Source organism: Lissotriton vulgaris, chromosome 7 (genome assembly GCF_964263255.1).
Source record: "Lissotriton vulgaris chromosome 7, aLisVul1.2, whole genome shotgun sequence".
Lineage (NCBI taxonomy): Eukaryota > Metazoa > Chordata > Amphibia > Caudata > Salamandridae > Lissotriton > Lissotriton vulgaris.
In genome coordinates this window covers 1,020,753,409-1,020,769,847 of record NC_141695.1, presented here as the reverse complement: position 1 = coordinate 1,020,769,847, position 16,439 = coordinate 1,020,753,409, and the positions used below count along the sequence as shown (strand labels likewise).

General features: G+C 41.2%; 1 protein-coding gene across 2 annotated transcripts in view; it reads left to right on the top strand.

Moving 5' to 3' along the window:
- The window catches only part of FBXW11 (F-box and WD repeat domain containing 11), a 609,511-nt gene that overhangs the window by 38,651 nt on the left and 554,421 nt on the right, over positions 1 to 16,439 (top strand). The window contains exon 2 of one of the 2 annotated variants that reach the window (XM_086931440.1): positions 289 to 390. The exons of the other annotated variant lie outside the window; for it this stretch is intronic. Coding sequence (XP_086787566.1) covers positions 289 to 390 — 102 coding nt within the window. The remainder of the gene's footprint in view (positions 1 to 288; positions 391 to 16,439) is intronic. 2 annotated transcript variants of the gene reach the window in all.

Here is a 16,439-nt window from a genome sequence, read left to right as displayed (position 1 = left end):
AACATTTATGAAAAGTTCCTAAATGGTTACCAAATTGCTCTTCATTTTAGGATCATCCCATTTCATGTTATCACCAAGGATAAGGCGTTTGAGTGCAAAATGGGTGAAAGTTTAGATCATAAAGGACCTCCGCATCTATTTTGCCCTGTACTGGCATTCATTACTCATTGACAAAGCTAGCATTCAGAAAATCTTTCCGCGTTACTATACTAATATTTTAGTTGCCTGCGTGAAATGGTTTTTATGGCATCTAACTGCATCTCTTCCTTCCTTTTTGTCATCCTGCAGTGTTCTGTGCCAAGGTCTTTGTGGCTAGGCTGCTCCAACCTGGCAGAGAGCATGTGCGCACTGAGATGCCTCCAGAGCATGCCCAGTGTCAGATGTCTCAAGGTGCCTCTTTTCATTCTTGAACCTGTTATATGCATATGTTGTAAACATTTGTGCAACTCTGTCAGTCTTTTTGTTCGAAAAGTTTGAATGTCTTCTGTTCTGCAACATGCCTGTATTTTGTCGCATTTTCTATTTTTGTAGTAGCCCTGCAAAGTAGAGGTTCTCTTGTAGGGGCTGAGCAAAGCAATCTTATGTGTTCAATTTTCTGTTCCTTGAAAGACCCCTAGTTATTGTAGTCGTTTTGCATGTTGCCTGAATGCTTGATTTATTTATATATCTTTATTTATAAAAAAATAAATAAAACCAAAAGGTGAAATCATATGCAGTTGATTAATAGCCTCACTTATCTATTAGAACACTGTTTACAAGGGATGTTTTTCTCTTTGTCTATCTCGGCTTTGTTTACATTAATGCAAACATTAGCTATGCTTCATAGTGATTAGTGTTTTTTTGCGGAAGGGCAAGGTAATTTGCAAGCTGATTTGCCGAAAGAGATCAAAATATGTTTTAAGATTTGTCCTGAAGATGCCGGTCACTAAAAGCGGAACCAATAGGTTGATCATTTCATTTTGGTAATAACTTCTCAGGGACTGTAGCCTGTATTTTAATAAGGAAATGTCATCAACATCACAACCCTCTCTCCAGTAATTTGCCTTTTCTCCCTTTGCACACGTGGTCTTCTTTCTTGGGATGTGAAAAGGCCAGTTGCGGATGTACATTAACCTCGCAGTAGTCAACAGCTATCATCGTTTGATGCCTTTCAGTAGTTGTACCAAGATAACACCATCTTGATTCTGTAGTTAATAGTGAATCTGCAACCTCATGTAATGCAGAACATAGGAAAATATCTGAAACTTGATGCGGTCTGTGCCACTTGGAAAGACATTTTTTCTATCCTTTCAGTTATCTTGTCTTTTAGCGAAGATGTATGATATGGAGTGAAGGAAGTGTTGAATATTACTTAATGTTGACAATCAGTGGTGTTTGCTCTTGACTGCGTGTCGGTGTAGATCGTAGCGACTAAGCTGAACAAAGTTCTTTCATTCTTTGCATGTGATTTCCAAATGTAATTTGCAAAGGAATAATGTGCTTTAGTAACTTTGATCTTGATGCACTTTTTATTTCTAAGTTTTTTATTTCTCAACTCGATACTAAAACAGGCTGCACTACTCTCACTGTACCAGTTAATGGCTTTGGTAGGTTTAGCGTAACAATTGACTTCCTCCACTTACTCAACCTTGTGGTGAAATTGCTGTGTACACGGTAGGTATTCACATACACAGTGGGCAAGATTTATTTTAGTTCTTGTGAGTTAAGACGTAAACATAATTTTTGAAGATCCTCTGTAGAAGGCCCAAGATTGCAAAGGTACTAAACCCGGCATATGAGACTGATCACCTTTTCTCTTTAAAACTTCCTGAAAGTGATTGATTTTTTTTTTTTGGGGACTACTGTTCTGGCTGTCTCTATTATTCTATTTGTCTGAAGTGTTTTTTCTGAACTTATCCGTTCTAATCAGTAACACAACGATGGTGCCACGAGCACTAATGCTATCAAAGACCGTGCACCTCAACATTGCGTTCTAAAAGGCAGTCCTAATTGGGATGCAATATATCACTGTATACATGCAACTTGTAGAGGAATCATTGGTATCCTTTCCTCTTTTTGATCCTCAATTTTGATGGTACAAGGTTACACATTTATTAAACAGCTGTCTAATCTTTACTTCTGCACCAGTGTTAAACTGTACATTTTATATGGACACGTTGAAAAACTTTGAAAGGTGACCGTCTTCCAATGTGCTAAAATGTGTTGCCTTATTAACTTGCATATTTCGACTGCAGTGGCAGCTGCCTTTAACTTATTTTTGAATTAGTTTTTCCTTTTTGAATTTGATGGGGGTATTTTCTTAAATGAAATTTTAAAGCTTAGGTAACCTTTTCCCTTTAACCAGTAAGCTGTTTTGACATAACCGGTTTAAGACGAGTGTAGGTTTAAGAAAGTGTTTTCTGTTTACTTAGGAAGACTGCAAATAAGTATACGTTCAAGTTTCAGAAGGAATGGCTTTAGTCTGATCCACTGGACAATTCCTATCACACTGAAGAAGCAGTCACAAATAGGTGAAAAGATGAGTATACAGAATTACACTCACCTTCAAATATTGATAAAGAAAATTTAAATTTGAATGAGTTGAGCCCGTTTGGTAATAGTGGTTGGCTATTAACTGAGGTTTCGATAGCATGTATTAAATGGATACCTTCAGTGAATTGTGAAGAAGTGCTTGCAAGCGTGTGAATACTCCAGCCCTATTTCCAAATTTAGAGTATTCAATGCAAGACTTGTTCCATTGCATATTTTATACCAGTACTTGGATACTGATCAAGTAATTGAGAGGGGTACCAACTGGCATATCACTGCGACTGGAGCTAATTTAAAACTTTGCCGCAATTTTCATAAAATCAGGTAAAGTTCAGGCCGTCTTGAGGATGCACATTCGCTTACCATTCGTTGGCATTATTTTCAGTCTTTTTTGCTGCCTTCTCATTGGGCAGCTCTTGCTATGCATCGCTCTTTCTGTGACACACGGACCAAGTACAGATTAATTGGGTGTGATTAGTGTCCCTCTGCTCTGGCCAGCCGTTGCCCATGCTATGATCCAAGTACTATTTCTGTGCTATGGGGCAGTCTATGCTGTCTGTGTCCTAGCTCCTTTTTTCTTTTTTTTCTTTTCACTCATCCCCACCTCTCCCTGTTTCTTCTCCCTTCCCTCCCATCCCGGTTTCTCCTTAATTTCAACCCACCCTCCTGTCCCTGTTTCACCCTCTGTAACAGAAGGGAGAAAAGTGCAATGAAACTGCCAGCGCTGGTGGCTCTATTGTGCTTTTTAATAACCACGATATTCACTCCACCCCATTTTCGCCAATGCTTGTTTGGTATTAGATGACTGGTTGCTGTAATCCTTACCAATATTTTTTTTTCCCCCATCGAAATGACCACCCCCTTTTTTTTTTTCTAACAAATTGGGGATTCCAAAGGTACTCCGCATTGAGTCCCTTGAAAATATAGCAATTTGGTTTATTTTTAAAAGGAGTGGGGGTGAGGGAGAGACGCTGTGTAACGTGCTTTCCTCCCCAAAAAATAGGCAACAGCGAAAAGGTTGCTGTGCTGTGCTAATATTGCCATTTTGTCAGCTTTCAGGAAATGCTGAGTTGTGGAAAGACATTTTTTTTCACCGAAGGTTTGCAATTTTATTTTTTTTAAGTCGGCTTCACTATACTTTTGCAGTTAGTGTGGGAAAGAGGTGTGAACCCGGAAAGCTGTACATTCCTGTAAAGTAGACACAATTAGGAATTCTGCAAGGGACAATTGTAGATGTCTCATGATTTTCCCAAATAAACTAATGGTTGAAATAAATCAGCATTGACCATGCCAATAGGTCTCACCTATCAAAGGAATTGACTTTGTCAATGTGTTTAGCCACGTTTTTCAGCAGTGGGTTGCTGTGCAGAATGGCTGAAAGCTAAAAACAAGCATTGGAAATGCAATAGGTCTTGCCTTTGTTTAAGTTACTCATTTACATTGCTAATGCCCCCTATTGGTAGGATGATTAGTATGGCTTTTGAAGTCACTCTAACCATTATGCAACAGTGTTCTGATGAGTGCTTGGTTGGGACCTCATAATAATTATTCAATGCACTGTATAATGTGCAGGTTTCACTTTTTAATAAGGGAATTTTATTGTTGCTAGGTTTTATCTAATGTTCTTAATTCCCTTTTTTCTTCTTCTTACTAAAAGTAATGTGTAACTGTATAAAATGTATTCTTTTATGGTGAATTTTTTTACCGAAAAAAGATTTATACTACTACTACTACTACTACATTGCTAATGGCATTGTGTTATAGCTATGTATTTAGTGTATGTATGTGATATGTTGTGGTTGTATGTTAGAATATTATCTGTTAGCTGTGTAGTAGTTAAAAGCATAGTGTTAAGAGGGCAAGGGCATAATGGAGGTGGCAGGGGAGAAGCACACAGGCAACAGAACGGGAGGGGGGGTGGATGGAAAACTCGTAGAACGGGAGAGGGCATGAACAAAGGGATGGGGAAATCAAAACGGGAGCGAGGAGGAAAGGATGAAAAGCAGACATCACTTTTAACAAATATAGCTTTCACAGATGCAAACAACAACATGGTTTTCGATCATTTGCCGGGGCTACTGCCGCCGTCGGTTGAGCCGTTCGTATCACCAGCGGGGCACAAGAATGAAGCAGCTGCGAGGCACAGCGCGCCTAGCTTGGCAGTGTAGAAAAAGTCAGGCAAAGCAGTGGAACCCAGGAGCTGGCCTGGCTGCTGCAGCTCTGCCGCTCCCTGTGTGCCCATGGGCTGTCCCTGCCTCGTGGCAATATAAGGCAGGCAGAAAAAGTGCATGTGGGTCTGATTAAATGGTGAAGGGGTGCTGGGCTCGAGTTGCGCCTGGCAGCTCAGGACACTTTGGTGAGGATTGATGATGGCGCACAGGTCTGTTAAATGTGTGCCTGGTGATACAGGGGCCACGCAGCCATAACCAGAACAAGCATACACTGCAGGCAGAACAAGCGTGGTGGAAGCAAAATGTGCGGCTAAATAATTAAACGGGTGCTGACAGTCTTCAAAACGCCTTCCTCTGTACATGCAGCAGGCACTGCAGCTGGTTCAAAAAATTGCAAATTGCGCAGCTAATTAATTAAACAAGCGCTGTCCTCAGCAAGACCTAAAAAGCTTTCGCCACACCATTGTACGAATGAAAAAAGTAAAAGATCCACTCCAGGTGGTCGGGGCAAAAAGAGGACAAGGTGGTAACCAGGAGGGACTAAAATAACCTCCTTTACGATCAGAACACACAGTTTACAATAATCAGTGACGCAAAATTACGCACACCACGGACGGAGCGAGATTGAGTTTCTAAAAGTATATGGATTCCAAGAAGCCCTCGCAGAGCGAGCAGCGCATACGCGCTGCAATGCCAGGCGAGACCTAAAAACTAATGAAAGTAAGTAGGGAACATAAAAAAAATTGACAATCTGTAATTTGTTTACCCCTATAAACTACTGACAAAAGTAATATACTATAGATGCGATAAACTCTTCCAGTCACAGGATGATAATTTTTGTCCATAAACCAGCAAAACCCAGAGCCATTAACGGAGCCTCCGCATAACATTTTTCATTGTGTACAACCATGCATCCATTTTTGAGGAAAAATTCATGAATGAAAATGGGTTCAGAGTAAAGCTGTTCATGTTTGTTTAAATGTGCCCACCGACTTTAGGATTAGTGGTTCTTTGTCTCTGAATTTCGGGTAACCCATAATTTTGTATTCGGAGGACGTTTCTCATAATATGTTCTTTCTTGCACAGCAACTTAAATTTGAAAACCTAAAATGGAAAGAGGTTCAAAAAATGTTCTACTATTTTGTTTTCTCACTGCTCCCAATAAAAACGGTACCCCAGTTACGTGGGTTAACCGATCACCCACGTCAGGAAAAGCCCCATAACCAGCATAGAAATATCAACATTTTTTCTTGGTATTTAAGTCTTTCTGGGATGTTGGTAGCTGTGGTATGCGGGCCCGAAAGTCTGCTTCATCTAGTAAAACCTACCCAAACCAAGGCGTTTCTAAAAGTGAAAGACCTTCAAGAGTTCCAGGTGGTGTGGCTTGCTTGGATCCTACTATTTCTGCTTACACAGATGCCTTGCATTTATCAAATATTGGCTAAAATCATAGAATTATTCAAGTTTCTGAGATCAAAAGTTAAGGGTCACTGAGAATTAACAAAAGTCTTGCCTCTCGATGTTCTCTCTCACTTGGGGGGGATGGGCTTATCGCCTGCTTTGGAACTGGTCAATACATTGACTGTAAGAAGTCAATGTGATCTTTGCATGAGTACAGTTTTGGTGCATTTCTAACGTGCTTTAGGCCTATTCATGCATGAATGTGGTGGGGTACTGTTTCTATCAGAACTGTGGAAATGTGGGGTAGTAGAACTTTGGCTGGAAGTGCCCAAGATGTCTGTCACATAAATATTAGAGTAACTGTCTATAACTCGATGTTGGCAAATCATTCTTGATGATAAACCAAACCACACCACCTTGGTTACCCTGAGTCTCTACGTTTCAGAAATGCCCCATTTTAGGGCTCGCGTCCTGCGTTGCACTGCAGCAGTGCTCAAGCAGGCGAGAGCCCCTTTGTCCGGGGTTTGAAAACTAACCCTGGAATAGCACACACCCGTGAGTGTGCTTTTCCTTTTGGGTTCCGCTATTGGGCTTTGTGTGCGCGTGTTTTTTTTAACAGAGCACGCAATAGGCCAAAGACGGGTGCATTGCTCCGCCCATGGCCTATTGGTGTCTGTTACGCACACCAAAGCCCATATGTTTTCAATTATCGTGCCCAGACACGGGCACAATAATTGAAAACCTATGCCTCGCTGTGACGCGTGCACACCCCTTGCGTGTGTGTTTTTTTTATTTTTTATTTTTTTTACCTTTCCTCATGCTGTATGTATTCCCAATCACTCTGCTGCCGGAAGCTTTCATTGAGGTCAGGACCCGTGTTCCATGTAACGCACAACTTTCTCAAGTCATCGGGACCGTGGAGTGATAAATGGCCCTGCGGTGAGCATGTTTTAAAATTTTTTTTTTATTTAATGACCGCCTCACAAAAAAATTATTTATTTAGAGCTTCCCATGTGTTAACTATTATAGGGCAGCGACCCCCCACTGTGAAACCACAAACTTTCTGCTTTCCGGCCAGATATGTGCACTTCCCGCGGCAGTGAAAGGCCACAAGGCAGCACTATTGTGTTTTTAAACATTGCCTGACCCACTGGGCATTGACAAACATTGCAAGCGTATTAACACAAATAAAACTGTCAGCTTACTACAGAATAAAGGGAATATTTCAACTAGATAAACTTCCAAATAAAATAGTAATCTAATAGTTAAAATTTGTTTTAATGCTATCAAACTTTGAAAATTCCTGCTCACCTTTTTAATAAAATGTGTTAACGAATATCTGGCAGACAAAGGAACAGAGAGTGGATTTTAAGGCGTGCAGAAACATTCAGCCGCGATAGAAAAAAAGCGGCAGTGGTTTTCATCATCTTCCAATGGTGTCGCCCATGTTTCCTTAGCCCGGCCGGCCCTCAAAATCCAGGAGGAACGGAATAAGAGGTCAAGCCGTCAGAACCAACTCCCAACTGCACGATAAAGGCTGCCGCTATTCGCTCTCTGTGATGGAAGGCGCTATCTCCCAATAATGTTGCGATCTCCTGCGTGTGCTTCTCGCGAAGACTAATGCACATTTGCACCACTCCACTCTCCATCCAGAAGGGACTCACGCCGGAGGGTTGGAGTTTAGAAGTCCTGGCTCCCTCCTTTATGCAGGGACTCTTTTAAGAAGGTGGCGGGATTGTTTCGCCGTGGGGGAGTTCTCGATAGTTGAGCCGCTCTTAGCGCTTTATGTTCCCTTTTGTACACTAACTTCGCCAGGTTCTAGCCACCATGCGACTGGGGAGGAGAAGGCGAGGCTGAATTGGGGGGGTGGTGGGGGTGCTTTGCGCCCATACCTGCCTTTGTTGTCTGTATCCTGGGGCGAGGTGGAGACAGGGGTCAGACAGGTTTTTGGATTGAAAGTAAATGACCGAAAGTAGAGATTCCTGCTGTTCTGGTCTCTGGGGATCACAGTGGGGGGGGGGGAGGTGACTCGACACTGACCCAAACTGGACCCGAGACTTACTCGGAGTGGTGCAGGCAGAATTCGTGGGTGCCCCGGTCAACTTCTCTTCTGTGACGTGGTGCACGCACCTCTCCATTTCTTTGTCTCTCTAGGCGCAGTCTGCTTCCCAAAGTAATTTTACAACTTATTGACTGTGACCGGATGAGAGTAGATATATATGGCGGGGTCCTTCCTCGTTCCTCAAGTAACTATGTTGTATTTTCAAAAGGACCAATGCTCTTAAAAAATGTTTGCATCTTATCATAACGCAGCGCTCTCCCCTTTTGTGTGTGTGTGTGTGTGTGTGTGTGTGTGTGTGTGTGTGTATGTATGTATGTATGTGTATATATATATATATATATATATATCTCTATATATAGATCACACAGTTCAAATTCTTTAGAACCGCTCCTCAATTAAGGACACTCAGGTCGTTCTTTGTAGTCCCATAGCCATCGATGAGAACAAAACAATCTGCGGTCTCCCAGCACAGCACAGAAGAATCCGAAGTATCGGAAGACTAACGGACGAATCAAAACAGACAAGCCGGTGCGGCAGCAACAGGCGGAGAGAAAAATGACACCGAAGGAGAACAGTCATCTACATCCTCTAATTTTTTCGAGGAGTACGAACTAATAAGGGGTCTGAGATAAAGACCAGCCGCAAGAACCCACCCCCAGAAGCCACAAAAGGAAAACAAGGAGGGGCAGGAAAAGCCGCAACGGGTTGTTCCACCCCAATTATGACTCGCAGCAGACGCGGGGGAAGGTAGAACTAACTGGAGTGGGAATGACCAACGACAGTAAAGAAACTATAATCAATCTGTCTGATAGAATACTATCAGAGAAAGAGCAGAACATTTTACAGCTGGGACTGACTTTTTGACCCACACCGGCCTTCAATTACACACAAACACGGATTGGTATTTTTAAATTCGTAAGGAAGGTCAAGCTAATAAATTCATGAACTTCACCTTAAAGACAATACCCTTGCAATAAGAGAAGAGACAGGTTTGGGTATCTTAACAGGAAGAGACTTGGAGACTATATCAATAGCACAAGGACTATTGGAGGAATCTGATTCCCAGATGGACCCATCACTATCACTGACGCAAATCTTGGAAGAAGGTGGAATTACACAGCAAGGCTGTAAGAGTAATATGACCATCAAATCTAAATATATTCCGAAAAGCAGTCATGATGCAATAGATACCTTCCAAGAGGTAGTGATTGGAGAAATGAAAAATCTACAGAAAAAGAAATTCAATGGTGCAAAAAGAAACTTTAGTAAAGAGGAATGGGATATCATCAAAAGCCTGAGAGAGGATGAGGACATAGTAATCAAGTCGAGTGATAAAGGGGGTAATGTAGTATTTTGAAAAAACAACAATATGAAGACGAGGCACTCTCGCAGCTGAAAAAACTTGATCACTACACCCCCATTAAACGAGAAAAATATCTGGAGAGCATCATGAAGTTTCATACCCTAATCTGTGAATGGAAAGATAAGGGTATAATGGATGTAAAGGATTGGGCAAACTTTAAGTGTGAACATCCTCAAATAGCGACATTCTATCACCTGCCTAAAGTCCATAAGAGTAAGATCTGGCCTCCAGGGCGTCCCATCGTGTCAGCTAAGGACAGTCTTTTGGAAAAAACCTCAATCTATATAGATAACTTTATTGCACCATTGGTGAAAGATCTAAGCTCTTACCTAAGGGACACAAAAGACTTTTTACGAACAATACAAGGAGTGATTTGGGAAGAGGACTTAATATTGATACCATTGGACATTGCAAGTCTCTATACCTCTATAAGACATGAAGACGGCCTGAAGGCCATGAGATTCTTCCTGGACAGAAGGGCTCTAAAATACAGGACACACAACCAAATGTTAATTGACCTTACTGATTTTTGTTTTATAAATAAAATTTTCCTGTTTTCAGGTCAACTGTATCTACAACTCCAGGGGACCGGGATGGGCACGTGCTTCGCCCCCAGCTATGCGAATTTATTCGTGGGCTGGTGGGAGGAGCACGTGACCTGAGCGGAGCCTAATGAGAACTGGGTGAAGAAGATAGTACTCTAGACCCGCTATATAGATCTTTTCATCGTATGGCGTGGGACACAGACTGAAACTGAGGAATATATTGGGATCCTCAATGAGAATCAACAAAATCTAAAATTTACCAGCCATATCAGCAAGGAAGATGTTTTTTTATCTTGATCTCAGAGTGCACATACAGGATAACAAAATTCAGACAGCTCTCTATAGAAAATCAACGGCGTGAAACACTATCCTGCATGCAGGGAGCTGTCATCCACGCAATGTGGTCAACAACATTCCGTATGGAGAGTTTCTACGGATTAAGAGGAACTGCTCCACAGAAGAGGAATACATTAGAGCCAGGACAGAATCCAGAAAGAGGTTTGAAGAGAGGGGCTATTGCAAAGGTGTTCTAAATGAAGCGGAGCACAGAAGTGATGCCAGATCTAAAGATGATTTGCTCATTGATAAAGCCAAAAACAAAGATACAAAAGTAAGAGTAATTACTCATTTCAATGACCAATCACACCAAATGTTTCAAATCCTGAAGAGGAATTGGAACATATTAAAATCAGATGGTGTAGTAGGGAGCTTGCTATCAGAGTATCCATTAATTACCTATCGGAAAAGCAATTCTCTGAGAGATCACCTAGTAAATAGCATATCACGAATCAAAGCGGAGAAAAAAGACGCCTGCTGTGGGATTTTATCCTTGCATGAAATGCAAGGCATGTAAAAACTCAGAGTGAAGGAATATGAGGTACTAGGGAAATCACATAAGATCACAATTTCAAAACTGCTAAATTGCAATTCGGAATTTACTGTATACTGCCTGCTGTGCCCGTGCGGCAAAAAATACGTGGGCAGCACCACCAAGCAAACTAAACTCAGATTTCTTGAACACGTGAGAGCCATAAATACAAAAGATCAGAGTTATACGGTGGCTCGTCATTATGAAAAAAAGCACAAAAGCAATTGTAATCTGTTGAGCTTTTTTGTGTTGGACCAGTTGGTAAAAACAGAAAGAGGAGGTGATTGGGCCAAGAAATTGAGAACCCTAGAGTCCAAATATATCATAATGATCCAAACCAAGAATCCTGTAGGACTAAATAACGAACAAGAGACGTGGGTGCACATTGGATGAATGAGATGCTTTCCCAACAATTTGACATGGCAGTAGGGAACTATCAGTCACCGTATGTTTTGTGAAAGAAAGGAATTTTTCCCCCTACCCTTCCTTCACTCCTTTTCCCAAAAAGTTTGAAACTTGGTTTGAAACTGACCTGCAGCAAAACGAAATCCCCGGTCTAGAGATGTCACGCAATGTATGGAAAACGAAACAGCCCATCCAGGGCAGTATCATTTTAAATATATTTAACTATACGTGACGAACCAGGCATATATATAGGCCGATCATAAGTACATCTATAATGTTGATCTATGATATGGATCTGATGAAATAGCCCATTCAGGGCTTGATTGAGGGTAGAAATACCGATTTACAAGTATGATATAATACTTTGTATCAACAACAATTGCATATGTGCGAAAAACATTTGTGATTTATACTTTCAGAATGCATGAATGCTGATGTACATAGACATTGCAAGATGGCCGCCACATAACAATGAATGAAATTGATATGCCTTCTTTTATGTTGTTGTTTTTAATCATGTGACATGATGTCATGGTGAAGCTTTATTTAAACAAAAAAATGTCTGTCAGTCAACACTGACGAAGGCGGCAACGCCGAAACGCGTTTATTGACTTGACATGTGTGAGAAGAACGCTTTTGAATAAATGTGGCTATGGGACTACAAAGAACGACCTGAGCGTCCTTAATTGAGGAGCGGTTCTAAAGAATTTGAACGGTGTGTTTTCGATAATATTTGCATCTCACCGTGCGTTAAGGAGGCACCCAAGGATAAGAGGAGCGGCAGTTGGTGAAATGGAGTTTGGAATGTATATATGTGTATGTGTATACATGTGTGTATATATATCTCCAAAGACTGCAATTTAATTTTGAAAAATGAGAAATAAAGATCGCACCGGAAAAATCTATTTCACGCTCCAGAAAACTGAGGGCTTTTTTTGCAGTGTGTATTCCTAATGGCAATGCTGAATGGAAATATGGCATATTTGAATGTACATGTGTATATATATATATATATATATATATATATATATATATATATATATATATACACACAATCTCTCTATAGTGTGTGTGTGTGTGTATATATAATATTCATATACACACACATGTACATTCAACAATGCCATATTTCCATTAAGCATTGCCATTAGGAATACACACTAGACGTTTCCGGTGCGATCTTTATTTCTAATTTTTCAAAATGTAATCGCAGTGTTTGGACGCCTACCCTTGTTCGTGCTCCACATTCGCTGTCGGCTATAAATCGCCCTTCGCTTGGTCTGATCCTCTCTTAATAACAATAAAACTTTCATGGGCATTGAAATTAAATGGAAAAGTAAACCCGCAACCCGAAGGGTCGGAAGGTTGTTATTAGGGTGAACAAACCTCCCAGTTCTGCTCGGGCTTGCTCCCTTCTCAGGAGCCTATCAAACAGAGAGATAATGGCGGTGTCTGACCCACGAGCACTCCCTGCTGTGCGAACAAACACTTATGCCTGCTCCCAATCCACATCTCGGGGCGCGGGACGTCACCACACCCAGCAGCACAAAATGCATCGGGGTTATACAGACCCTTGGCACTGGAAAGGTAGTGCGCAGGACCTTCAAAATCAGCGCTCTGCACTAAAGCAGTTAATAGTAATTTGTTTTGAATTGTTTGTTTCTTTGAAATCCCATCTGAAATAACAATGAGGGCCAACCGTACCATGTTTTGCAGTTTCTGAGTTTATTTACTTTCAAAGATAATTGGCGCACTTGCACTTTTGACTCAGCTTGCACGTTCGGATACAAATGTCCTCTTTTTAACGACCTACAAGCATTCAACACAAGGGTCTTGTCACACACATCCCTTGACGTTTGATACATGTAAGATGTAGCTGGGAATCCAAGGCGTTGTTGCCAGCTTTCCACGTTCCTGGTTTGAGAATTACTGAAATCTATGTATATGTTAAGTATTTATCTTTGTAAGTCAATGCTCAAACAAAGCAGTCTGCCATTAAAAGATCAAGAATCTCCAGAGGATTAGTTGGTTGTTGGGGCTCAACTGTAGCAGAGTTCAAAAAGATGCAATAATACAGTAACCGCCTACATTCTCAAAGTATTCCACAGATAAAATGCACATAAAACACATTTATTTCATGCATAGACCTGCAGTTCAAACTAGTCTTATTTAGTGCCACCCACATTGGGAACATGCACAAAGAAATACAGTTGAAAAGTTTAAAGTTTAGTCCATGCATTCAAACCTTTCTGCACACACATGCAATCTGGCACATCCTTCAATGCACACTCCCCCCACTCAAGCACCTTATAATATTTATCTGTGATGATGGGATTATTTGCACATGTATGTAACCTTAGTTTTCATATGTGCTTGTTCTGGAAATTGCTGTACCATACGCATTCATTACATAAGTAACACAATGTTGTTTATGTGCTACAGCAGAAATATTTTTAACATTCTTATGTGCCTCTTTTTTTTCCCACCACACAATTCTTCCCACACCCTACATTATAAAGTGAGCAATTTTTAGATACATGAAGGAAACTCGTATGAAATGGTTTTCAAGGTAAATCAACACGTTTTCCTTAGTATTTTGCCTACAGGTTCTGTTGTGCTCATTTCTCTTCAAAGCATCAATCCTGTGCTAAATTAGCATGTCATTGTTACACTAAACTTGCACTTTATTCAAATAGGCTGACATGTGATGCAGCTCCAAACCTGGTTTCCCATTGTGTTTCTCAGCACGTTCCTTGTTTAGTGTGCAGGCCTTGGAAAGATTTGGGTGTAAACAGCTTTGACAGTGTATGTGTAGGCAGGCAGGGCATACGTATATGGATCGATCTGATAAAAATGTTTACCTGTTTATTTGGGCGAGGAATCAAAATGACTAGTATATATCCCTGTCTGTAATACTACTCACCTCACTCCATATTTGCTCAGATGCTGTTATTGAGGGCAGGTTTATCAGTTTAGCTTCTGTTCAATTGTAATTTTTCACTGATTCACTTAAACTATAACGCAGCTTGAGCTAGTAGTTTCCCTTTTTGGAGAATTGCGATCACTACAAAAAAAGAATAATTTAGTTTCACAGACACTGTATGTGTAAGCAGTCTGTGCCATCTTCTGATGTTTACTTCAGATGTCCCAGTTGACATTGCATGATGCGAATGTTGGTACTGAGCAGACTACTTGCACCAAGAGATTAAGCAAGACTTAACTTCAAATGTATACTGACGACATGCAATGATAAACAAAACGACAAAACGATAAACAAAAATCACAAATTGCTTTTTTCATGCACATCCCTAGATGCAGGAAAGCTTCCTCGTCAGTGGAGTAAAAGCAAGGAATCATGTTTGTCATAACCGACCAAAAATGCATGACTTTGTTGATGATAGATTCTGAAAAGATCACATAAAACATGGTAGTTCATCAACATATTGTGTATGGTCTGGTTTGACTTCACAGCAAAAATGAGCCACTTTATGCACATGGAGACAGTGACAGTCGGGTGAATCCAGAGGCGATTAAACTAAAACATAGGAGTTCTATCCCATGCAAAATTCCATGTGTTCCAAGCACCTCACACAGCATATAGCATAATGCTGGGAACAGTTGTTCAAGGAAGAGTCGAAACCCATCTCAACACGTTTCAACCTTGCAATGGTGTTCAGATGCTCCAAACATTTTGGTGGCATACATTTTCCTCATGACTGTCCACAACGTAAGTGGTGAAAGCACAAACTATGATTCACATGGGCAATAATAACAAACCCCTCTTGAATATGAATAGCTAGTGGGGAACAAGCTCCCCATAGCTCGGGTCGGCTGGTATTTGTCCTAGAAACTGAACTAACAATATGGCTTATGCTTGCTTGTTTCCCACCTTATGGAGATCCACAAAACCAGAGTAGGCTGTGTATGCTGGTGCCTTCACTTGCCACACAAGTCCACCAGGTAATCGTTGACCCCATTTCTGGGGCCTGGGGTATTATCACGTACCAGTGCCTCCTTGGCTATACCACGAACACAAGTCTTGTGGAAGTTTACCTTGAAGTTGATAATACAAAAGAGGCTACAGGCTATGCGTAAGGATGTTTCATTGAAGGAAATTCTTAACTCTCTTCTTGAGTCAGTCAAGGTGTACCTCAATGCGAAATGAGAGGATTGCAAAGGCTAAATAAGAAGTCAAGAATTACTAGCCGGGGGCAGAAACTGCGATTATTCGATCTTTGTTAAAAGAGAATCTGCACTTGTGTGCATAACTCTGGGATGTGAAAAATGGTTGTTTGTCAATCCGAACTGAACTGACAAAAATGGTTCTGAAGACCCAGTTTCATAATCCACTTTGCTCCGATGTTATTCCTCAAGTGATTTATCCAACCTGGTAAATGCTCTTGTTTTCCTAAAAAGCCTTTTGGTTGAGTTCGTTTTGCCCTAACTTTTTTTTTGCCTGATATTTTTTTATTATTGCTGTTAACCGGGTCATCTTGAACCTTCTCTCCATAGTTCTTTTTTTATTGTAGAGCTTCTTTAGGTCTCGCCTATTAATCCCGCAAGGGATAATAGACGAGATATAGTGGGCAAACCAGGCTCTGAAACCATCGCGGATTTCGGACAGTTCGTGTGGTGCACTCGTGCGGAAAGCGTGTCCACATCAAAGCCATCAGCCTCCCTCCCACAGGCATCTGAAGCTTCCCCCGGCGTGCGCTTGGCCTCCGGCATTCACCCCTGCGTGTGCTCCGCCTCACTTCTCCTCCCCCCTAATTACATCCCTGCTGTTTCTTTTCACTTTTTCACGGCCGTGCTCTGCCGTTTCCTGTGTTTTCTTGCTAGTTTGGACTGAATTGTGTCATTAATTGAGTTTTGTGTTTTGAGTGCCAGGATATTTCTTATTGTTGTATGATAACACACCTTGCAATCTATCTTTGAAACTATCTGGGATCTGGCTTCGATCCTCAAGCAACCATCGGGCATACCAGTGCTCTGAAAACATGTCTAAACCAGCAAAGCAGGTAAAAGCCCCGTCCGGATAGCGAATGCTACACTCAACAGCACCGTGGGCAGTTTTAAATGCTGTTTTATTGCAGAA